The following is a 24,902-nucleotide window of genomic DNA, read 5'->3' as shown; positions in this document are numbered from 1 at the left end:
TAGATAAAGAAAATGAAACATTATTCAGCCTTAAAAAAGAAGGAAATTCTGCCATTTGTGACAATGTGGATGAAGCTGGAGGACATTTTTATATTAAGTGAAATAAGCCAGACACAGAAAGACATATATTGTGTGATCTCACTTATATGTGGAATCTAAAATAGTCACACTTATAGAAGCCGAAAGTAGAATGGTGGTTGCTAGAGGCTGAGGGATGGGGGAAATTGGGAGATGTTGGTCAAAGGGTACAGAATTTCAGTTATGCAAGATGAATAAGTTCTGGGGATCTAATGTACAGCAATGTGACTAGAATTAACAGTGGTGTCCTGTGTGCTTGAAATTTGCTAAGAGGATAGATCTCCTTTTTACTTTTTTTTTTTTTTCTTTTTCTTTTTTGAGATAGAGTCTCACTCTGTCACTCAGGCTGGAGTGCAGTGGCGCGATCTCAGCTCATTGCAGCCTCCGTCTCCTGGGTTCAAGGGATCTCCTGTCTTAGCCTCCAGAGTAGTTGGGATTACAGGTATGTGCCACCACGCCCAACTAATTTTTTTTTTTTTTTTTTTTGTATTTTTAGTAGAGACAGGGTGTCACCATGCTGATCAGGCTGGTCTCAAACTCCCGGCCTCAAGAGATCCCCCTGCCTTGGCCTCCCAAAGTGCTGGGATTACAGGCATGAGCCACCATGCCTGGCCTTTTTTTTTTTTTTTTCTCCTCACATTTTAAGAGCTTTAAAATATATTTTGAATATTTGACTCCTATCAGATTTACGATTTGCAAATACTTTCTCCCATTCTGTGGGTTCTTTATCTTCACTATCTTGATAGTGTCCTTTGATGCACTTTTAATATTTATGAAGTCAAATCTATCTATTGTTCTTTCATTATTGCTTGTGTTTTTGGTATTATATCTAAGAATCTATTGCCAAATCTAAGATTAGGAAGCTTTGTCCTCATGTCTTTCTAGAAGTTTTATCATTTTAGCTTAATCTTAAATTTAGGTCTTTAAGAGGGTAGATCTTAAGTGTTCTTACTAGACACACACGCACACATACACACAATGAGAAGTATGTGAGTTGATGGATATGTTACTTAGCTTGAGTGTGGTAATTATTTCACAATGCATATGTATATCAGAACATCACGTTGCATATCTTCCATATATACAATTGTTATTGGTCAGTTATACCTTAAGAAAGCTAAAAAGAAAAAAGAAAAGAAAATGCTGCATAAAGAGTAAAAGACTTGGTATGTGAGGGTCAGTTGTGGTGATTTGACTTGGGAGTCATTGCTTCCATGGCTACTATGGGAATGCCATTATGGCTCAAGGGATGAAGAGAGTATCTTTGGAGGTTCTGAAACATCTCTGAGGTGACTCAGAAAGAGGCAGCTGCCCAAGACAGACTGCAGCCCAGGCTGCCTGTACCTTCACTGGGCTGTCTAATTACACCAGAGCCTATGATGGTTTCTCTCAATCCCTCTCTTTCACCTCCTCCTCTTGCTGGCCTGCCACACCTCTCTACTCTGTGCTTCTGGGTTCAGACCCCAGCTTCCTACCCATCCTTCCAGCTGCTATACCAACTGACTGACTTTCTTCTCCCATGCTTTTATGAGCTTGTTCTCAGCCTGAGACAGGACACGCAAAGCCAGTCTTGATCTGGCCCCAGTCAGTCATCCAGATATTCAATCTTCCGACAAAGGCATGGGAGACAGAGAGCTGAGCTACACCATCGTGGCTTCTCTGCCGTCTCATAGATCACAGGCTAGTGAACCTTTTCTAGCTATTTACTAACCTTCAGTGACACCTCTCAGCTCCCTTTTGCTGAGGTCTATTGTGAGCATTCTCTCTACTTTTGCTCTATTGGAAATGCCAGTTCATCTGTGACAGAGACTACTAGGTGTCTTCCCAATATCAGTTCTTCACTTCTGCCTTAGAAATAGGATCCATTCTGCTACCTGGAATAATGACTGTGTTTACCAGCTTCCCTGGTAATTAGGTAGGGCCCATGCTTCAGGCACTCACTGCAGGAGTCATAGGAAGAAAATGTCAGAGTCACTTTTTTGTTTCAAAACCTATTCTTTTAACCAATAGGTAATAAATAGAGCTGTGCCCATCATGGGTACTTCATAAGATCTGTTGAATCAATGATTGAATGTGTTTGAAATGACCTCTGGTCCTGGTTGGGGGGTGGGATCTGAGGAGGATGGCCCTTGTACCTACCTGTGTTGTAGTGCTTGGTGCAGTATCTCAAGTCCTTCTCTTCCTTCAAGATAAACTGGGGCAGAGTTAGTCCATCTGCCACCTGCACGGCTCCCTGTTCCTGCCACTCAAAGATGAGGTCATTCATGGTATATCCAACTGGGATGGGATCAGAAGAAGGAGCAGTCACCACTCAGAAGCACTTGTTTGAAGCATGTCAAGGTTGGTTAGGGTTAGAGACTGAGAGAAACATCAGACACTTGATGGAACTTGTGAGACCAGGTTGCTTTTTATTTTCCTCTCAAAAGAGGTAAAAAACAGGTTAATTATTTGTATCTACCTCAGAGCCCTTCCTCTCTTCCCAACCTTCTGCATTAGCTTGTCCTGTTGTTCCCTCTCTTACTCCCATGGTGAAATGCTGTTGACATCTGCTATTTTCACCTGCACACCATCCTTGTCAGCCTCCTCTTTTGCTCACAGCAGATATTCCTCTGTGGAACAACTCTATTGCATGCTGTCTTGGTGGGACTAACCACTGGCTGGGGTAGAGGGTAGAAAGTGTGAAATGGTGACTCAAGCTAGGCCAGACTGTGCCCCAGCACTTCAGCAACTATTGAGTGAAGTAACAGGAGGTTCAGAATTGGTTTGTGCTGATTCCCTTCACAGGTAGAACTCCAAGGAAATGGTCGATTAGTTCCTGTTGCCTAAGTGCTCTGCCTTGGTTTCTGTATTTTTAAGTTAGTCAGATTGGTTTCTCTGTTTGCAATCACAGGAGTCAGCTTTCCAATCTGTTAAAACCCCAGTCCTCCATAAAGTCTACTCCAATACCCTCTCTCTTTCTCCATCAGAAGGAAGCACTCTTTCTGTCATGAGGCCACAGTGTTTTGTACTTCTAACAACACACCAATCACTTGCCACCCTTTATTAGAGTTATTTGTGCAGTCAGTTGTTAACTTCCCCTGCTGGAGTGAACATCTTGTGGGTTCAAAGACCATGACTCATTCAAGTCATTTCTCCTCCATTCACATTAACCATAGACACGGGACAATGACCCTTTGGAGAATGCTGCTGGCTCCAAAACATGGTCCTCAGGCAATGTAAGGGGAGTTATATTTCTAATGCATTTTCTAAAAGCAAAGTCCTTCATGGAATATTTTGGGTTATTACAGTAATCTCCTGGGCTCTAGTGGTTAGGAGCAGCTGTGTGGGAATTTCTGCCTGTCCCATGGGTAAAAAAGGGAGCCTGGTTCTTTCTAGAGGACTCATGCAAGAGACTCACAGCTTTCCAGTTGCATGATACATGTCTGGACATCCATGGGGAAATTCTTCAAGTCCATGGGGCAGGCCAGTGTCAGGGTGATTCTGGGAAGAGAAGGGAGTTGAATGATGCAGGATCCACACATCAGGGAGACTGTGCCTCTATTGTAGTTATTGTTAGAAAATCAGTTGTCTAGGGTAGGGAAAGAAGGTCAGGGAACTTGTGTTTGTTTGTTTGTTTGTTTATTTTTGAGAGATGAGATCTCCCTTTGTGGCCCAGGCTGGAGTGCAATGGTGCAATAATGGCTCACTGCAGCCTCAACTTTCTAGGCTCAAGCAATTCTCCTGCCTCAGCCTCTAGAGTAGATGCGACCACAGGCACGTGCCACCACACCTGCTAATTTTTAAAAATTATTTTGTAGATACAGGGGTCTCACCACGTTACCCAGGCTAGTCTCGAACTCCCAGGCTCAAGCAATCCTCCCACATCAGACTCCAAAAGTGCTGGGATTACAGGCGTGAGCCATTGTTCCCGCCCGTGACAAGATTTATATATATAGAAAGCCCTGAAAATTATACATATACACATACAAACTGTTAATGCAAATAATGGAATTTAGCAAAACTGAAGGATAAAAAATCCACCAGGAGTTCTGGCAAGAAGCGCAGTGGGAAGCAGAGTGCAGCCAGATGCTTTGGGGACCTGTGGGCCCTCTGACCTTGGAGTTGCAGATGAGCTGGGGGCTCCGGCCTGGTGGCAGGCTCTGTTCTCCAGGCTCCCACAGCCCTTGCCATGGCTCCCACCAGCTGGGCCCAGGCCTGAAGTAGTGACAAACCTCTTTTCCCACCCCACCTCAGGGACCTGGTGGCCATCTGGTCTCCCAGCCAACTTTGCCCAGCCTAGACAAAGCCCCCAATGGCTACTGGGATGCAGCACCTTTGGGTGGTGGCGAGTGTGGACAACTTGTGTGTATTAAATAAGTATGTGTGTATTTCCAAGTTCCTGATTGAAAAATGGAGGCTTAGAGAGGTAAAAGTAGGCTGCCTAAAGTGACACAGAGTCAGGGAACTTCTGGGTTTCTTTGGAGTCTATCTGGCTTCTGGAGACCTGTCTTTAGCAAGTTGCCTGGAGACTAGGGGCTGCTCCCGTTCCATACTCTTCTGCATAGCCCTCAGGTAGGGACAGAGCTCAAATTTTAAGTTGAGCAGTACCCATGTGCACCTGCAGCAGATGTTGCAAGTGGTTCTTGGCTACCTTCTTCACACACAGGGCTCATCAAAGGTTATTTCAAAGAGGTCCTCTGCCTTCTGGGTGTCCAAACACAGTTGACTCACATCAGTAGGCTCATGCTGGGGTCGACTGGAAAGGGGTGGGCTCCTAAGGATTCTGGGCTAGCTGTTTATTTTGGTTGTTCAACCCTTACAGAAGCCACAGACTCAGAACCAGAGGGAGTCCCCTTAACAGAATTCGAGGCCTGCAGCTGAAGCTGAGATACAAGACTCCAGCTTGAAAGGCTTTCCCAACATCTGAGTGCCTGCTGCAGGGGATGGAGAAGAAAGGCTTTCAGAGCCCAAAGAGCCTTAGATCATCAAGCCAACTCCCTCATGTGACAGGTGAGAAACCCAGGGTACAGAAAGGGATAGGCTGAGAGTCATCTAAGGTCACACAGCAAGCTGATACATCAGCCAGGATTCAAAACCATGTGTCCTGGCCTTTGGATTCTGAGTGCCAGGGTGGGGTTGACTTATGTGTTTGCTGGCAGCACTGCTCTCCTGAAAAGCCAACCCCAATACCCTAAGACATATAATTGGTGGTGTTCTAGTGGAACGGAACTGGCACTTTGGCTACATGTGATGAGGTACACAGCCCTTTGTGAACTTCCTTCCTCCAGCTCACACCCACAGCTCTGGATCTGGGCCCCTTTAAGCATAAGGTTGAAGCAAAAGGTTAAAAATGGAAGGGAGAGGGAGAGGAAGAAGAGGGAAAAGAAGGGAGTGGAATGAGGGAGACAGTGAAGAGAAAGTGAATGCAGTTGAATTTCTGCAGATAAAAGCTCCAAAGTGGGGCAGCTGTCACATTGGGTTAATTTCCTGAAGTCGAATGACCTTGGAAACATCACTTTCTGCTGATTTGTCCTTCTATCATGCTGTACCAGGACTTAGCTTCCTAGAGATAGGAAACTAGCTTGGCAGCAGCAAAATCCAAGCAGGCTGACCTTACCATCCCCCTAGCCAGCCGGGCCTGGGTGGCCATTTCCTAAGCCTGTCACTCCTCCAATCTGGATGTTTACTTGGGGGGATGGGAAGGTGGGCTCCTGAGCGAGGAAGGCCACATGAGCAGTGGGTTCCTCCAAGCCTTCTCTTGATGGTGAAGTTCCTAAGCTCCATCCCCTATCCAACTTGCTCTTGGGAGAGACCGAGTTCAGTCAAACCTGAGGGTTAGGATCTGTACAGCCTCTCCCACGGGCTGGGACAGTTAAGGCTCATCACCCAAAGGAAACAAAATGTGTTTCCCTGAAGGACTGGAGCAGGAGGGGGAGACATTTAGGACCAGCGCCTTTTTAAGTTCTTTGAAATAAGAACATATTCATATATTGATCAAATACTTGAGTGCCTATTGAATGCCATGCACTGCTGTAGGACTTTGAGAGGGCATCAGATTCACACTAATACAGATTAGAATCTAGGCTCTGCTACTAACAAACTGGAAACTTTGGCAGGTTACTTAAATTTTTCTGATTCTCATTTGTCTAATCTGCAAAATGGGCATAGTAAAACCTGCCTCATGGGGTTATTAGTAGGGCTAGATATAACACATGAAAAGTACCCAGCATAGTTAGTGAATTCTCATGAATGGTAGCTGTTATTATTACATGTGTAAGGTATTTTTTCACCTCTTTGACATTGGTCATTTTCCTTATGCCTTAGGAGAGGAGATCAGGGACTTGGTGCGGAGGGGTGGCAGCAGACTCTGAAGGCTTTGCCCCTAACCAATATCTCAAGGATACTCCACATCTGGAGAAGGAAATCTAAACTCCTAGACCCAGTGCAAAGTTTGGGGGATAGATTTTGTAGAAGGGATGGAGTAGCTTTGGCCTTGACCGTGAGCAACACCATCCACCTGGCAGGCTCATTTACTTTGAAGTTGCTGTGATTTTCTAGGGTTAGCTCTTGCTATTGGTAATCATGCTTGAATACTCTTTCCTATCTTGTTTGATTGAAATGCCGGGTAACTTAAACCCCACCTTCTCTAGGATGCCTTTCTTGGTCTCCTTGGTTATAATAAATCATTGGCTCCTAGAATAAAATACCCCATTGTATTTTATTATTACTTGCTGAGTATAAGTTACAGAGCTGGGTCTGCCTATTCTGCAAAGGTGTTGGGTTACCAGGGCCTGTTCACCTCTGCTTAGGCCCCTCTTTTAGGGTCTGTGCCCAGAAGGTAGTCGGGTAAGGCACATTCTGAGGAGGGAGTGGGTGAACCTGGTCAGAACTCACCTGATGCTGTAGAGGACATTCCCATTCCGGGAGATCCTTAGCAATTTGTTGTCTGTGGTGATCTCATGGAAGTGGGCCCCCTTCTCGTTGGCAAAGAACAGGTCAGGTTTCCAGATGGAGTCCAGCATGGATGGGTCCAGGTCCAGAGAGTCATCAGGGTATTCGTTATAGGCCAGGCGGGGGTCGTTCCATTGCTGACGCAGGAAGATGTTGACCCTATAGTCCTACAGCCAGGAAACAACAAGGTGAAGGCAGTATTAGTCCCCAGGACATCAACTTTTGGAGGACCTGGGTATTTCTGGTTAGTAAAACCTTTTCTGGAGGATGTTATTAAGTGTGGTTGCATCTTATATGGGGGTGAGACATAAAAGGTGTGTATCAGGCAAAAACCATGGGAGTCATAATTACCCCTGAAAATCCTCTAAATTCCCCATGAGGTATATTCGACCCTGAACTGAGATTATGTAAATGTTATTCTTTATTTTGAAAAAAATAAAACTAAAGAAAAGTTCAAAGACGGGTGTAATAAACACTTGTTTTCATCATCCTGTCAATATTTTTTCATGTTTGCTTCTTTTTTTTTAAATAAGAGAAAAAAATACATTGCATATAAATTGAAGTCCCCCTTTTCCCCTCAACCCCAATAGTACAGTACTTCTTAGGCACACCAAGATTTGAGAGTCACTGGTCTAGACAAATTGAAGGAATGAAAGGATATAATCAAAGCTGATGTCTGAGCATTCAAACTATTCTGCCTAAAGAGAATAATTAATTCTCAAGAAGTGAAGGAGGGATGGGCAGAAGAATTCTGTATTGTTCCTGCTGGTCCTAGGGTTCATCCCATTCTGTTTTAATCCCAGCCTTCTATAACTTACTGTGACATATGTTGATTTGTTTGGAAAGGTTTAATAGATGTCATGGAGTCACATCTTACTAGCTTCTAAACTCAGTGCTTAGTTAATATTTCTCTGATGGGACTGCAGTGTAGTTATTCCACTGAAAGGAAATTCATGAGTCAAATCAATTAGGGAAATGTTAGACCAGATGAAATGCAACAGGTTTCTTTATTGCAGGACTTCTCAGAGACCTTAATATGCTGATGAGTTGTGTGCATCTCAAGAAGGGAATAGAATATGATTTATTTTGGCCATGGAATTCTTATGTTTGTGCATGATGAGTATCTTCTATAGAATATAGGTTAGGAATGGCTGTCCTAGTCAAAACTCCATCCCCACCTCCCACCTTTTTATTTTTCCAGATGAAGAAACTAAAGTCCAGGGAGAATTGAGACTGGCTCATTGTCACTCTGAAAATGTAGGTCCAGAGCTGATTCTAGAACCCAAGTATTCTGACTCCTAGCTGAGAGTTTGCTCAACTGCCTCAGCTGTTCCTAGAGGAAGTGAAAGAGTCCATTCAGTTTATATTTACAACGTGAGGAGCTGTTATGGTATGGGTAGATCTCAATAGCAGAAAACTGGGTCATGCAGTTAAGAAATATTTCCATTAAGAAAGTTTTCAGTCAGGAGCGATGGCTTATGCCTGTAATCCCAGCACTTTGGGAGGCCAAGTTGGGAGGATTGCTTGAGCCCAGGAGTTTGAGACCAGCCTGGCCAACATGATGAGACCTTGTTTCTACCAGAAAATACAAAAGGTAGCCGGGTGTGGTGGTGCATGTGATGGCCTATACAGTAGCCTGTAGTCCCAGTTACTCAGGAGGCTGAGGTCAGAGGATCACCTGAACCCAGGGAGGTCCAGGCTGCAGTGAACCATGATCATGCCACTGCACTCCAGCCTGGGTGACAGAGTGAGACCCTGTCTCAAACAAACAGACAAACAAAACAGAAAAAGAAACTTTTAAATTTTGTTACAGAGACATTGTAAACCTGGAGTTCATGAATAGCATGACAAAACAAGTAGAGTTTAGGGTATATTTGTGTTTCCCAAGCAGGAAGGGCATAGCTGTCTGTGTTGAATCTCCCACAAGGGTCTATAGTTCCCCAAACGATTAATATCCTCAGTTCAAGTCCAGCTTTAAATGCTTTCCTTCAAGGAATAATCTCCACACATGAGGACCTGCTATTGCTTTTTCCCTGAGGGTGCTGGATAAATGAGGTCATGCAATATTTTCTTTTGTAATGCTGCTTGTAAATCCTCATCAGTCTTGATCTGTTATCAGCAGAGATAAACTAAAACAAACAAGCTTCCTCCCCACTCTCACCCTCACCCCTGCTCAATTCCTCCTACCGTGCATGCCTTGGTCTGTTTGCCTATAGAAATATCAATAGCTTCATAAAATGTTCTAAGGTATTTTATAGGATTTTTCTATAATTTAATTGCAGCCTCTCTCTCCAGCCCCATAGAAAGTGACATTTGGCCTCATAATCTCATATCTTATAAGTCCCATGGTGGTGGGAGAACTCCAGGCCCGGCCTGAGTGTTGGTCTTTGTCCTGATGATGGTAATGGACAGCTCTCAATCTGGTCCCATCTGATCAGGGATTGGAAATAGTCTCTCCTTCTCCTTCTTCCTTGGATTTTGCATGAAGTGTGTGTGTGTGTGTGTGTGTGTGTGTGTGTATGTGTGTTATGATGAGGCACTGGGCAAGTCACATCAGAGTGAACAGACTATGAATGGTTGGGCAGAAAAAGCCTTCAGTCCCCAGGCCCCAGCTGTACTCTTGATGTTCTTGCCAGTGACATGTCAAGTCCATTTATGTGGCTAGCAGGAAGAAAAGAAAGTGGCATTTCTTAAAATGGTCTGTTAGGCAGCAGGCGCCATTCTAGATACTGTCACATACATTTAATCCTCACAAAACCCCTGCAAGCTAGACATTCAGATTCCCATAGTGAGGGTAAGAAAACAGGTCTGAGAAATGTGTCCAAGGCACAGGGCCAGTGAGTGGCAGAGCTAGGACCGGAATCAGCATCAGCCTGAGCCTCTAGTGAGCACTTGTGATTTACGTCACATGGTTTGGACAGCCAATCCTGTGTGAGGGACACTCTCTGTCAGCCTCATTGCTCAGGCAAATTCTGCTTTCTCAGCTTAAGGCTTATCTCCTGCAGGAGCCTTGATGCCCCAGGCTTCCCTGACCTCTTCCTTTTTGATCTCCTAGCAAGACCGAATCACCTGGAACGTTTAATTGAGCACTTCTTCACTGTGTATGTCTTATGTTCTCAACTTGATTGGGAGCAATTTGAGCAGATGAACCGGACCTTATATTTTCCTGCACCATCTCACCTAGTCACCCAGTCAGTGTATGTATGAGCTACCTAGTACCTATGAGAAGGAAGAGGAGACAGAGTCAGAAAAAGCTGGAACAGAATGTGCTTTTCTTATTTTATTTCTGGAAAGACTGAGACCCAGAGGGGAAAGGTATTTCCTAAGATTGCACAGCAATTCAGTAAAGAATCTGGAATTAGAACTTGACTCTGCTTCTCTGAGCCTCACTGTTAAAAGAAGTTAGGCTAGATGGTCTCTAAGAACTTTTCCAAATCTAACAGCTAATTGTGCTTAGTTTTATTTTTTCCAACAACATTTAACTGAACTCTCTTAAGTGCCAGATATTATTCTAGGCACTGAGGAATCCACTGAGGACAAGAAAGATATATTTATTCAGCTCCAGAGCCTCCCGTGTAACATTTACACCACACTGAGATAAGGGCTGTGATGGGGTTAAGCGCAGGGTGCTGGGGAATATAGAAGACAGGTTCCCACCTGGACTTGGGGGTGCTGATCAAGGAAGTCTCCAGGTAGAAGTGATATTTAAGGTGAGACCAAATATGGCTGAGTCAAAGAGGAAAAGCATTTTTGGGCAGCTGGAAGTGCATATGTGAAGGCCTAGAGGCAAAGCAAGAGTGGGGCACTTTGGAAAGAACAGCAAGTGAATGAATAGAAGAGTGGGAGGACGCATGCACGGTCTTGCAAGCTGTACTGAGAAATTTGAACTTTTTCCTGATAATAATGTGGAGAGTTTGAAGAATTTTAAGTAAAGATGAACATTATTACATTTGCATTTTATTACTAATATTTTAAAATGTTTTAACTGTTATTTCAGAAGCAATGCAAGTTGACAGTTAAAAAATATAAACGTACATCATCTAAAAGAAGAAAAACAAAATAAAACCCATCTCTTTGTATTTCATAATGAGTCTCTCATTATGAAATGACTAATGAAAAGTTTGAGCAGGAGACAGAGAATGTATCTTGGTGTCCTCAGGCAGCTTGACTCCTACTGGCAGTGCCTGCCCTAGCAGCTGCTACCCGAACAAGTTGCTGCCATTGATTTCCTCCCTTAAATTGGCAAACAGCAGTGAGAAATGCAGTTCAGAAAAGATCAATGTAAGTGGTGTAATAGGCCGAAAGCTAAAGGCTGTTTTGCTTATTTGGCCATAGCTATACATATGTGGGTTGGTGTTCGACATGCTGGGGGCCATGTTCAAGTTCAGGGACTGGAGGAGCAGCAATTGAATTCTCCACCCTAGAACCTGAGGTTCCACCTCTGGGAGCTGGTTTTTAGGTCTCAAACTCTCAAGGGTAGCCCACAAACCTGAAGAAGAAGGGGTTTCCAGAGCTCTGGTTCAACAGTGTTCAGCATCAACTCACCCATCCTGCCTCTCTGATTCCTTGATGATCTAATTTCTGGTAACTGGGCAACTAGCTGCCCTGCTTATGAGACTAAGGTAGAGCATTAACTCATTAATTTATTCATTCATTCATTCCACAGACATTTATTGAGGGCTTCCTATGTACCACCTGAAGTTGCATCTGTCCCCGACCTCTACCCACACTGTGCCTCATTTCAGATTCTAACCTCTCCTAATAAACTCCTCTAAACTCAGTATGGTGGTGAAGTAGGAAACATGAAGTGTTTTAGTAGGATAGAGCTAAGAGCTTGTGCAAGAGTGTTGCTGGCAAGGGCATGTGGAATGCAAGAGGTGGGCCCATTGCAGTCAGAACCAAGAGACATTGCATCAAGAGGTAAACAAAAGAACCAGATCCTTATACCTTTTAACATCTCATCATTCCAGTTCCCAAGGGGATATCTCATCTCTAAACTCAATCCAACTCTATTAACATTTATGAGGCTGATTGGGAGTACAGTGAGGATGGAGGCACAGGGTCTTCGTTTCTATACTTAAAGAACTCAGTTTATCTAGCAAGCAAGATAAGGCATGGACACAAATATCTACCACACAAAATTGAAAGTGAGAGGGTCATAAGAAGTTCTAATGGCTGCATGTGGTGGCTCATGCCTGTAATACCAGCACTTTGGGAGGCCAGAATGGGCAGATTGCTTGAGCCCAGGAGTTTGAGACAAGACTGGGCAATGTGGAAAACTCCGTCTCTACAAAAAAAGTAAAAATAAAAAAATTAGCTGGGCATGGTGGTGCATGACTGTAGTCCCAGCTACCTGGGAGGCTGAGGTGGGAGGATCAATTGAGTCCATGAGGTTTAGGCTGTAGTGAGCCATGATTGTGCCACTGAACTCAGGCCTGGGTGACAGAGCAACACTCTGTCTCCAAAATAAATAAATAAAAATAAATAAATAAATACTTTTAACAAATTGCCATTAGAGATGATTTCCAGCCAAGTTGGGCAAATCCGGAAAAGCTTTTGAGGAGAAGGTAGCATTTGAAGTGGCCCCTTTCAGTTTGTTCCCTCCTCCAGCAGTTAGCATCTCTAGATCTAGTATTGTTCTGAGATGTGAACAGTATCTGGTTTCACCTGGAACAAGGCCAGTGATATGCTCCAAGCCTATATTTCTCACATCTGTGAGATAAGGGTAAGACATTAGGACTAGGGCTGCAGCCTCAGAATATTTGGAATTGGAATATGTATAATTGGGGGTAAAAGGAATCTCAAGTAGAAGGGATAGCACAAGCAGAGGTGCGTAGGCAGGGGCATTCAAACAGTTCAGTTTAGCTCAACCATTAGCAGCATAAATAGTAACAATTGCCCCTTATCGAGGCCCTATTATACACCAGGCATTATGTCGTAAGCATACCATACATGTCAGCTTATTTTATCTTTAAAACAATCCTATGACTTGGGCATTTTCAACCTAATTTTTATAGATGAAGAAAGTATAGGGAGATTAAGTGCTTTGTCCGGATTTACACAGTTAGGAAATAGTGGGGCTGGAGTTCAAATCTGGTTTGTCTGATTACATAAAGTTCATGCTCTTAACTACTCTACTGTAATAAGGCTGCAAAATGAATTAATTTGAGACTGTGGATATCTTTAACTGCCAAACCAAGGTGTTTGGATTTTATTTGGTAGCCAATTTAGCACCATTGAAGACTTAAGCAGTGGGGTAATGTCACAGTTTGATTTCAGGAAGATCAGTATGGTAGGAACCACTGTAGACAATTGGAAGCAAGAGAAAACAGGTACAGAAAGACCCGTTTTAAGGCTGTTGTGATAATCCAGTTGGGAGATAATAAAGGTTCTCAACCAAGATAGCAAGAATGGAGATTGGAGCTAGATGAGAGAATCATCGTTCTTATCATCACTATTTTTATCATCAAATATTACAGCTAGAAAGAACCTATGGAGACTTCAGTCTCAACTCTCGCATTTCATAGAAAGGGAGTCTCCCTCAGGGGCATACCACAATTCAATTGACTAAGGTGGGACCTGCATGCAGAAATCCTGTTGGACAGATGTGAAAACTGGAGCCCTAAAAGCTCAAGTTCCTGCTGCTAGTTACTTGTAAATTCAGAATTGATAATAACAATGCAAATAATACTAATACCCTGAGACTTTATCACATGCAAGAAACCGTGTTAAGACCTTTATGTGTGTTATCTTCACAATAACCCTGTGATGTAGGTTCTATTGTTATTCTCATTTTGCAGGGAAATCAAGGTACAGAGAGATTAATGTTCCACTCATGACATTGCACAACTAGTAAGTGACAAAGCTGGGATTTGAACCCAGGATGTTAATGTCAGAGCTCAAGCATTTAACCAGTAGACTACACTACCCATGATATCCCAGATATGCATTGAGTGACAGTTTGATGACACCTCAGTGTCATCAGTACTGCCTCTGGCTGCTATGACGTACCTGTGGGATTTTAGATGCCCACAACTAACAGGAAGTATTGAAAAGGGCAAAGGACAGAAAGCTTCTGCCCTAGATTTAGCAATCCGCTAGTGCTTTATTTCTGCCTCAAGCCATGGAATTCATCTGCTCTCTGCTCTACACTCAAGTCCAGTGCTTGTGGACTGTCCAGATCCCTGTCTGCTGCCTGCTTGGCCCCAGATGCTTTGTGTCTTGAATTTCTCCTAAGTCACCATGCTGCCTGGTGCATTCTCATTTAGATATCACACAATCAAAGCTACATTTGTTGTAAAGAACTGTAGATGGTTTGGACCAGTGGAGCTTAGCATCTTTATTTGTCTTTAGGGGATCACTAAAGATCAATGTGCATTTAATAATTACATAAAAATGTGAATAGCAGTTCTGTTTATTGGGTGTATTGGGTGTCTAACATTTGCTAAAACTTTTTTTTTTTTTTTGAGATGGACTCTCGCTCTGTCGCCCAGGCTGGAGTGCAGTGACGGGATCTCTGCTCACTGCAACCTCTGCCTCGCAGGTTCAAGGGGTTCTCCTGCCTTAGCCTCCTGAGCAGCTGGGATTATAGGCACCTACCACCATGCCCGGCTAATTTTTGTATTGTTAGTAGAGACGCGGTTTCACCATGTTGGCCAGGCTTGTCTCAAACTCCTGACCTCAAGTGATCCACCCACCTTGGCGTACCAAAGTGCTGGGATTACAGGCGTGAGCCACCGCATAGAACTTGCTAAACTTTTTGGCTGGGTGCGGTGGCTCACACCTGTAATCCCAGCACTTTGGGAGGCCAAAGTGGGTGGATCACCTGAGGTCAGGAGTTTGAGACCAACCTGGCCAATGTGGCAAAAACCCGTCTCTACTAAAAATATAAAAATTAGCCAGGTGTGCTGGCAAGCGCCTGTAATCCCAGCTACTTGGGAGGCTGAGACGGGAGAATTGCTGGAACCTGGAAGGTGGTGGTTGCAGTGAGCCAAGATCATGCCACTGCACTCCAGCCCGGGCGACAGAGAGAGATTCTGCCTCAAAAAACAAACAAACAAAAACAAACAACAACAACAAAAAACTTTTCATTAACCTAGCATACTGGGTATTATTATACTCATTTCACAGGAGAGGAAACTGAAATTTAGAGAGGTTAAATGGAGGTTATGTTTCTTGCCCAAAATCACATAGCTAGTAGGTGCTAGGAACAGAGATATGAATCTAGGACTTCTGGTTTCCAATTTCACACTCTTTTGACAATTATAGGCTGTATCTTCCCCTTTTAAAAAAATTTTTAAACCAAGTTCAATTTACTTTATTTTAAACCATCTATTTAAAATATTTTAAAAGTAAACATTTATTATTAAAATTATTAAATATGTTAAACATATATTTAAACTTTTTATTAAATATTAAATACCATATTTTAGACTATCTATTGGGTAGATCAAGGAAATATAGTAGACGTAGAATACCAGGCCCCCGCTGAGCCTACCCATGTGACGGGTTGGTGCATAAATAACCTTATAATCAGTATCAGGTGAAGAATTTTGGATTGGGATATTAAGCAGTGAAGTAGATTTATGACTGGTTGCTATAGGGTGCAAATGGAAGGAAGGGTGGATGTTAACCTGGAAAGAGGAAAGCTGATAGAGTTGGCAGTACAGGGCACAATGCTGAGACGTGCCACTAACAAAGTTGGAAATATGGAAATTAAGGTCACCCTCTGAGAGTAAAAAAAAAAAAAAAAAAAATGGAGATGAATATGCAATGGAGGGATTTGCTTGTTCAAATCTGAGGCCCAGCATCAATCTGAATGACCTGTGTGTAATCTCAATGACTTAGGATGGGCATGTGCTTGTAATGTAATGAGAAGAACCCTAATTTATTGTGTCACATCTTGTTTTATTTGTTGTATTGCATCTGTTTTGTAAACATATGTGGGACATTCATTCTGTAGCATAAGAAAGGGCAGTTCAAGTAGCAGGAATTTGGCAGTTGGTAATCTAGCATCCTCCATCGCTATATTTGTGGGAGCACCAACTTTCTTGCCACTAGAAGGAGGGCTTCTGTGTGGTGACACAAGGATGGCTTCTTAGAACTCTCTCTGGCCTGGATGAAATTTTCCTCAAGACTGTCTACCTCTCTTTTCTATAATTCCAGTTATGTTAAAAGCAACTTTTGCTTGGCTTTCCTGGTATTAGGATAGTGGCAAGGGAGCACACTCCTGGTGGACACGGCATTCTTATTATTACAATAGAAAGTCTTACTGTAAATTGGAACAATTTGGCAGTTTGATTTCCCCACTTCAGTCTTTCGTGGGTTTGATGGTCATGAGTCAGCCTTCTGGAATTTGATCTGATGAAGAGTCACGCTCTGGGTAGTCATAAGTTCACTGCTGTGATGCCTCCCCTGGTGTACTGGGAGAGAATCATCCAGCAGATGGTACCAAGACTGCTCATCACCCTGTGCTCTGCTCGTGATAGACTCTAATGGCATTTCTGAGGGCTTTCTCCTTGGTCCTCTCTTAGTCTTTTGTTTACCAAATCTTTGTTGAGTGTGGCACCATATCTAATTGGATAAGAGTGAATAGACTTTCTCTTGGATCCCCCAGACCCAAGAAGATAAGAAGGGACCTAGCATAAGCTGTGTAGAGAGACAAAAGTGTAATGGAAAAAGCAACAACAACAACAGATCTTGTGCATAATAGCAACCAACCCCACAAAATATCTATGAATAAACCTAACATGAAATATGTGAGTTGTATACATTAAAAAAAACTACAAAACTTACCGAAAGGCATGAAGGAATACCCATATAATTGGAGAGATGTACTATACTTATAAAATATTGTAAAGATGTACTTTATTCCCAAATTAATCTTTAAACTCAATGCAATCCTAATCAAAACCTGAGAGGATTTTTTGTTTTGTTTTTGTTTTGAGAGTCTTGCTGTGTCACCCAGGTTGGAGTGCAGTGGCACGATCTCGGCTCACTGCAAGCTCCGCCTCCCGGGTTCATGGCATTCTCCTGTCACAGGCACCCGCCACCACGCCCGGTTAATTTTTTTTTTTTTTTTTTTTGTATTTTTAGTAGAGACGGGGTTTCACCATGTTAGCCAGGATGGTCTCGATCTCCTGACCTCGTGATCTGCCTGCCTCGGCCTCCCAAAGTGCTGGGATTACAGGTGTGAACCACCGCGCCTGGCCCTGAGACGATTTTTATAGGCCTCAATACACTGATTCTAAAGTTCACATGGAAGAAAGAAAGGGCTGAAAGTGTTAAGAAAAGATTGTAAATGAAGAACAACAGAGGGCTTTCTCTACCAGACATAGAAATATAAGTCATAGAAATTAAAGTAATGTAATATTGGTACAGAAACAGATAAACAGAACAATGGAGCAATAAACTGAGACTAGAGACTAGAAATGTATACATGGGGATTTAGTTTATGAAAAAGATAGCATTTCAAATCAGTAGAAAAATAGTAACTATTTAAGAAATGGTGTTGGAATAATAGAAACTCAATCAGAGAGAAATAGAGTTAAGCAACCACCAAATTCTTCATATAAAATTAAACTCCAAATGGATTTAGGAGATGCATATAAAAAAAGAAACCTATAATATTATTCAAAATGCCCAGTCAACATATTAAAAGATGCTCAAATTCACTAGGAATCTGAAGTGCAAATTGAAAATGACAATGAGGTACCATTTTGAAAATCCCATTTGGTGAAAATAAAAAAGCTTGATAATATCTTGGGTTGGCAAGGATGAAGAGAAATAAACAGTATTGTAGGGAATGTAAATTATTGAAGCTTTTTTTTTGGAAAGGAATTGGGCAAAATACTTTTAGAAAGTGAATATTCTTTCATTAAAGCAATTCTACTTCTGGAATATATCCTAAAGGAATGCACACAGAGAGTTATGTATAAGAATGCTCATTGTAGCATTGTTTGCTATAGTGTAAACCTAAAAAAACCTAAAATCATGTCAAGAGAAAGTGGTTAAATACTGTGAAATGGTGGTGTCTCCATACCATGGAATTTTACCGGGAGGTTATAAAGCCTGGAAACATAGTATAATTTTGTCATATATTTAATGTAATATTAATAAACAATATATTTGTTCTCCCATGTTTCCAAATTTGGGACTGTGTAGAGAGTTAAAAAGAATGAGGTAGATCTATATGTAGCCATGTGGAGAGAGGCGTCAAGCTGTGGTGGAGTGGTAAAAGCAAATTGTATTGCACAATCCTACTTACACAAATACATGTATATGTACCTGAATGTATGGACAATCAAGGAAAGGGGACTAGTATGGTGTACACTAAATTTTATTTGTAATGGTTAACTCAGGATAGGACAAAGGGAATTGGAGGGGAGGGCAAAACAGGGGCATTCTTATTTCTCGTTCTCATTTTTGTTTTTTATTGAACTAATTACAAAAGCTTGTTTTCATATATTACTAACGCGCTTTAAAAATGTTCCAGAGTGCTGCTGTCCATAAGCATACTGCAAGTGAACATTGTGACATGGCTCCCGAAATGGGAAGGTCTTTGAGGTGGAATGAGTAGAAATGGATTTTACAGCCTAGAGAAGGTTTTCCAAGGGCTTCCTGGGGGAGGGAGAGGTTGAGAGAGAGGTCAAGAGAATGAGATTCTTGGTTCTCTCTCCACTTCAACCAGAACCACCCATTTAAAAAAATCTGCTTATTAAAGTGCTACATAAGATTTACCTTACAGGCAGGCATGGTGGCTCATGCCTGTAATTCCAGCACTTTGGGAGGCTGACAGGGTGGATAGCTTGAGGTCAGGAGTTTGGGACCAGCCTGGCCAATATGGTGAAACCCCATCTCTACTAAAAATACAAAAATTAGCTAGGTGTGGTGGCGCACACCTGTAATCCCAGCTACTCGGGAGGCTGAGGCACAAGAGTTGCTTGAACTTGGGAGGTGGAGGTTGCAGTGAGCCGAGATTGAGATTGCATCACTCCACTCCAGCCTGGGTGACAGAGCAAGACTCTGTCTAAAAAAAAAAAAAAAAAAAGTTTACCTTAGAAGTGAACTAAGGTGGGACTGCTATTAAAAACAATGCTTTGAAATTCACTAACCCAGAATAAGGATGGCCTCACTTTGCTCTGCTCGGAACACTCCTTGTGAGACTGGGTCTATTTCTTTTTCTTTTTAAAAAATTGTTATTTTAGAGTCAGGGGGTACATGTGCAGGCTTGTTACATGGGTATATTGTGTAATGCTGGAGCTTGGGCTTCTTTTGAACCCATCAATTAAATAGTGAACATAGTACCCTATAGGTGGTTTATTTCTTGACCTTTCATCTCAAGATGAAAATCAAGCGCTGGGTGCACTTTGAGGAGAGCACCCTGGTGGTGAAGGGACTGAAAACTAGAGAGAATGGTTGAGGAAGCCAGGCTTGGGGAGGAACAGGGAGAACCGATCTCAATTATGTGAAGGGTTGTCAGTTGAGTTGGTTGGTTCTGTGTGGCACGAGAGTCAGGACTAAAGCAGTGGGTAAATGGAGATTTCGGAGCTGCCCAAAGATGAAACGGGCTGTCCCTTTACCATCAGGGTGCTCTCGTCAGTGCGTTGAGTTCCATCTTGAGATGAAAGACCAATAAATAAATTACTTATTGGTTATTATGTTCACTATTTGAGTGATGGGTTCAATAGAAACCCAGATGCCAACATTACGCAATATATCCATGTAACAAACCTCCGCATGACCCCTTGAATCTAAAATTGAGAGGTAGTAGGTTCCCCATCACTGGAGGTGTGCAAGCAAAAAGTACTTGGACATGATGTTTATGGCAACAGATGGGGGTGTGCTTAGAGAACCTTTCACAAATACTTACTGGCTCTTGTGATTTAAGCAATGTGGTGGGAACTGGAAATATAGAGGTGATTGAGGGAAATAAGGTCCCCACTCTGGATGAAAAAGCCAATAAGGCAACAAGCAAACAAGTGAACTTTTACATTTTAGATATTGCTCTGAGGATAATAGAACATGGTGATGTGATAGAGAGTAACTGGAAGAGGGGGATATTTTTAGGTAGGGAGGTGGAGAAGGACCCCCTGAAGCAATGTCTGAGCTGAGACCTGAAGGGTAAGAAGGAGCCAGGCATGCAAAGATCTTTCTGGGCAGAGGGAACAGAATGTGGTAAGAACCTTTGAAACTTGTTGCAGGATTGGAAGTAGGAGAATTCTGTGATCCGATATGCGTTTTAAAATGATTCTTCTAGCAACTATGGGAAGTGGTAGGGGGCATGAGGAGGGGAAGGAAGGAGACCAGTTAGGAGGCCATTTGGTCAAGCAGGAGAGAGATTATGCCAATTTTAACTAGGAGTTGAGAGCAGCAAAGTGGGAAAAAAGTAGATGGATTTAAGTTTTATTTTTGTGATTCAAAATGTCTGCCTCATTCAATCAACTGACCCCAGGATGGGTTGACTTTGACTTATGACTAAATGACTGCTCCCTAGCCAATGTGTTAATATTTATGGTTGGGTATAAACAGATTTTTTTTTTAAAGATGGGTCTTGCTCTGTTGCCCAGGTTGGAGTACAGTGGCACAATCATAGCTCACTGCATCCTTAAACTCCTGGGCTCAAGTGATCTCCTCTCTCCTCAGCCTCCTGAGTAGCTGGGACTACAGGTGCATGCCAGCATGCCCAGCTGATACTTTAATTTTTTTGTAGAGATAGAGTCTCACTTTGTTGCCTAGGCTGGTCTTGAACTCTTAGCTTCAAGTGATCCTCTCACTTCAACCTCCCAAAAGCTAGAATTATAGCCATGAACCCCCACACCTGGCTATAAGGGGCTTTTGATCTCCCTGTGTGGTAGCTGTTTTCTTGTATCTTGAGGTCTTATTTGCAAATATCCAAAATAATGGATGACCAAGGTTTTCTTGTGACACAAGTCCTTATAGGACTGGACAAATCCTGCCGTCTAAGTTCTAACCAGGCCTGACCCTGCTTAGCTTCAGAGATTAGATGAGATTGGGTGTGTTCAGGATTGTATGGCCATAGACAAGGACTGCACAAATCCTACTGAGCTTCTTAATGACCAAACCATGCTGCAGGAGACCAGGATGAGGTCATGCCCTCACATGGCCCTGGTGCCCTTGGCTCTGCCACTTCCCACTTCCCTCTTTCTTTATGCTCAGCAAATGGAGTAGGCCAAGAACAGGCCCTCAGGAGTCAGGCAGCCTGGGGATGATAAATGGCACAGCCAGTTATTGGCTGGAAAAATTTGAGTGAATCAAGCTTCTCTAAGCCTCAGTTTCCTTATCTATAAAATGGGATCGTTGTACATAAAATAATTCCCATAATTCACTAATCACAATTACCTGACTTTCAGAAAAGTACTCACCAAATGACAAACACCAATACTAAAACCTCACATTCTTTTCACAGTAGAGCTTTTTGAAAGACTTATCTTCATGCTGTCTTTGTTTCAACTTATCCTTTGCTTTCTGCATGCCCCTGAAATTGCATTCCCTAATTCTATATACTTACCCTCCCTTCCCCTATCCCCCACTGCCAAAACTACTAGACGGGGCAGCCAGAGAGAAAGGTCGGGTTACCCACAAAGGGAAGCCCATCAGACTAACAGCAGATCTCTCGGCAGAAACTCTTCAAGCCAGAAGAGAGTGGGGGCCAATATTCAACATTCTTAAAGAAAAGAATTTTAAACCCAGAATTTTATATCCAGCCAAACTAAGTTTCATAAGTGAAGGAGAAATAAAATCCTTTACAGATAAGCAAATGCTTAGAGATTTTGTCACCACTAGGCCTGCCTTACAAGAGACCCTGAAGGAAGCACTAAACATGGAAAGGAACAACCGGTACCAGCCATTGCAAAAACATGCCAAAATGTAAAGACCATCAAGGCTAGGAAGAAACTGCATCAACTAATGAGCAAAATAACCAGTTAATATCATCATGGCAGGATCAAGTTCACACATAACAATCTTAACCTTAAATGTAAATGGACTAAATGCTCCAATTAAAAGACACAGACTGGCAAACTGGATAAAGAGTCAAGACCCATCAGTCTGCTGTATTCAGGAGACCCATCTCACACGCAGAGACATACATAGGCTCAAAATAAAGGGATGGAGGAAGATTTACCAAGCAAATGGAGAACACAAAAAAGCGGGGGTTGCAATACTAGTCTCTGATAAAACAGACTTTAAACCATCAAAGATCAAAAGAGACAAAGAAGGCCATTACATAATGGTAAAGGGATCAATTCAACAGGAAGAGCTAACTATCCTAAATATATATGCACCCAATACAGGAGCACCCAGATTCATAAAGCAAGTCCTTAGAGACTTACAAAGAGACTTAGACTCCCATACAATAATAATGGGAGACTTCAACACTCCACTGTCAACATTAGACAGATCAACGAGACAGAAAGTTAACAAGGATATCCAGGAATTGAACTCATCTCTGCAGCAAGCAGACCTAATAGACATCTATAGAAATCTCCACCCCAAATCAACAGAATATACATTCTTCTCAGCACCACATCGTACTTACTCCAAAATTGACCACGTAATTGGAAGTAAAGCACTCCTCAGCAAATGTACAAGAACAGAAATTATAACAAACTCTCTCTCAGACCACAGTGCAATCAAACTAGAACTCAGGACTAAGAAACTCAATCAAAACCGCTCAACTACATGGAAACTGAACAACCTGCTCCTGAATGACTACTGGGTACATAATGAAATGAAGGCAGAAATAAAGATGTTCTTTGAAACCAATGAGAACAAAGATACAACATACCAGAATCTCTGGGACACATTTAAAGCAGTGTGTAGAGGGAAATTTATAGCACTAAATGCCCACAAGAGAAAGCAGGAAAGATCTAAAATTGACACTCTAACATCGCAATTAAAAGAACTAGAGAAGCAAGAGCAAACACATTCGAAAGCTAGCAGAAGGCAAGAAATAACCAAGATCAGAGCAGAACTGAAGGAGATAGAGACACAAAAAACCCTCCAAAAAATCAATGAATCCAGGAGTTGGTTTTTGAAAAGATCAACAAAATTGACAGACCACTAGCAAGACTAATAAAGAAGAAAAGAGAGAAGAATCAAATCGACGCAATTAAAAATGATAAAGGGGATATCACCACCGACCCCACAGAAATACAAACTACCATCAGAGAATACTATAAACACCTCTACGCAAATAAACTGGAAAATCTAGAAGAAATGGATAATTTCCTGGACACTTACACTCTTCCAAGACTAAACCAGGAAGAAGTTGAATCCCTGAATAGACCAATAGCAGGCTCTGAAATTGAGGCAATAATTAATAGCCTACCAACCAAAAAAAGTCCAGGACCAGATGGATTCACAGCTGAATTCTACCAGAGGTACAAGGAGGAGTTGGTACCATTCCTTCTGAAACTATTCCAATCAATAGAAAAAGGGGGAATCCTCCCTAACTCATTTTATGAGGCCAACATCATCCTGATACCAAAGCCTGGCAGAGACACAACAAAAAAAGAGAATTTTAGACCAATATCCCTGATGAACATCGATGCAAAAATCCTCAATAAAATACTGGCAAACCGGATTCAGCAACACATCAAAAAGCTTATCCACCATGATCAAGTGGGCTTCATCCCTGGGATGCAAGGCTGGTTCAACATTCGCAAATCAATAAACATAATCCAGCATATAAACAGAACCAAAGACAAGAACCACATGATTATCTCAATAGATGCAGAAAAGGCTTTTGACAAAATTCAACAGCCCTTCATGCTAAAAACGCTCAATAAATTCGGTATTGATGGAACGTACCTCAAAATAATAAGAGCTATTTATGACAAACCTACAGCCAATATCATACTGAATGGGCAAAAACTGGAAAAATTCCCTTTGAAAACTGGCACAAGACAGGGATGCCCTCTCTCACCACTCCTATTCAACATAGTGTTGGAAGTTCTGGCTAGGGCAATCAGGCAAGAGAAAGAAATCAAGGGTATTCATTTAGGAAAAGAAGAAGTCAAATTGTCCCTGTTTGCAGATGACATGATTGTATATTTAGAAAACCCCATTGTCTCAGCCCAAAATCTCCTTAAGCTGATAAGCAACTTCAGCAAAGTCTCAGGATACAAAATTAATGTGCAAAAATCACAAGCATTCTTATACACCAGTAACAGACAAACAGAGAGCCAAATCAGGAATGAACTTCCATTCACAATTGCTTCAAAGAGAATAAAATACCTAGGAATCCAACTTACAAGGGATGTAAAGGACCTCTTCAAGGAGAACTACAAACCGCTGCTCAGTGAAATAAAAGAGGACACAAACAAATGGAAGAACATACCATGCTCATGGATAGGAAGAATCAATATCGTGAAAATGGCCATACTGCCCAAGGTAATTTATAGATTCAATGCCATCCCCATCAAGCTACCAATGAGCTTCTTCACAGAATTGGAAAAAACTGCTTTAAAGTTCATATGGAACCAAAAAAGAGCCCGCATCTCCAAGACAATCCTAAGTCAAAAGAACAAAGCTGGAGGCATCACGCTACCTGACTTCAAACTATACTACAAGGCTACAGTAACCAAAACAGCATGGTACTGGTACCAAAACAGAGATATAGACCAATGGAACAGAACAGAGTCCTCAGAAATAATACCACACATCTACAGCCATCTGATCTTTGACAAACCTGAGAGAAACAAGAAATGGGGAAAGGATTCCCTATTTAATAAATGGTGCTGGGAAAATTGGCTAGCCATAAGTAGAAAGCTGAAACTGGATCCTTTCCTTACTCCTTATATGAAAATTAATTCAAGATGGATTAGAGACTTAAATGTAGACCTAATACCATAAAAATCCTAGAGGAAAAC

General features: G+C 42.2%; 1 protein-coding gene across 3 annotated transcripts in view; it reads right to left on the bottom strand.

The window, feature by feature from the left end:
* Window positions 1-24,902, bottom strand: part of GLRA1 (glycine receptor alpha 1) — a 102,370-nt gene that overhangs the window by 30,119 nt on the left and 47,349 nt on the right. For all 3 annotated transcript variants that reach the window (XM_008015066.3, XM_073010570.1, XM_073010572.1), the window contains 3 exons: window positions 6,952-7,175; window positions 3,476-3,558; window positions 2,218-2,355 (listed from right to left, as the gene is read on the bottom strand). In XM_008015066.3, coding sequence (XP_008013257.1) covers window positions 2,218-2,355; window positions 3,476-3,558; window positions 6,952-7,175 — 445 coding nt within the window. The remainder of the gene's footprint in view (window positions 1-2,217; window positions 2,356-3,475; window positions 3,559-6,951; window positions 7,176-24,902) is intronic.

This window comes from Chlorocebus sabaeus, chromosome 23 (genome assembly GCF_047675955.1).
Source record: "Chlorocebus sabaeus isolate Y175 chromosome 23, mChlSab1.0.hap1, whole genome shotgun sequence".
In the NCBI taxonomy this organism is placed as follows: domain Eukaryota; kingdom Metazoa; phylum Chordata; class Mammalia; order Primates; family Cercopithecidae; genus Chlorocebus; species Chlorocebus sabaeus.
The sequence above is the reverse complement of the archived record's forward strand: the minus strand, read 5'-3'. Positions and strand labels throughout refer to the sequence as shown.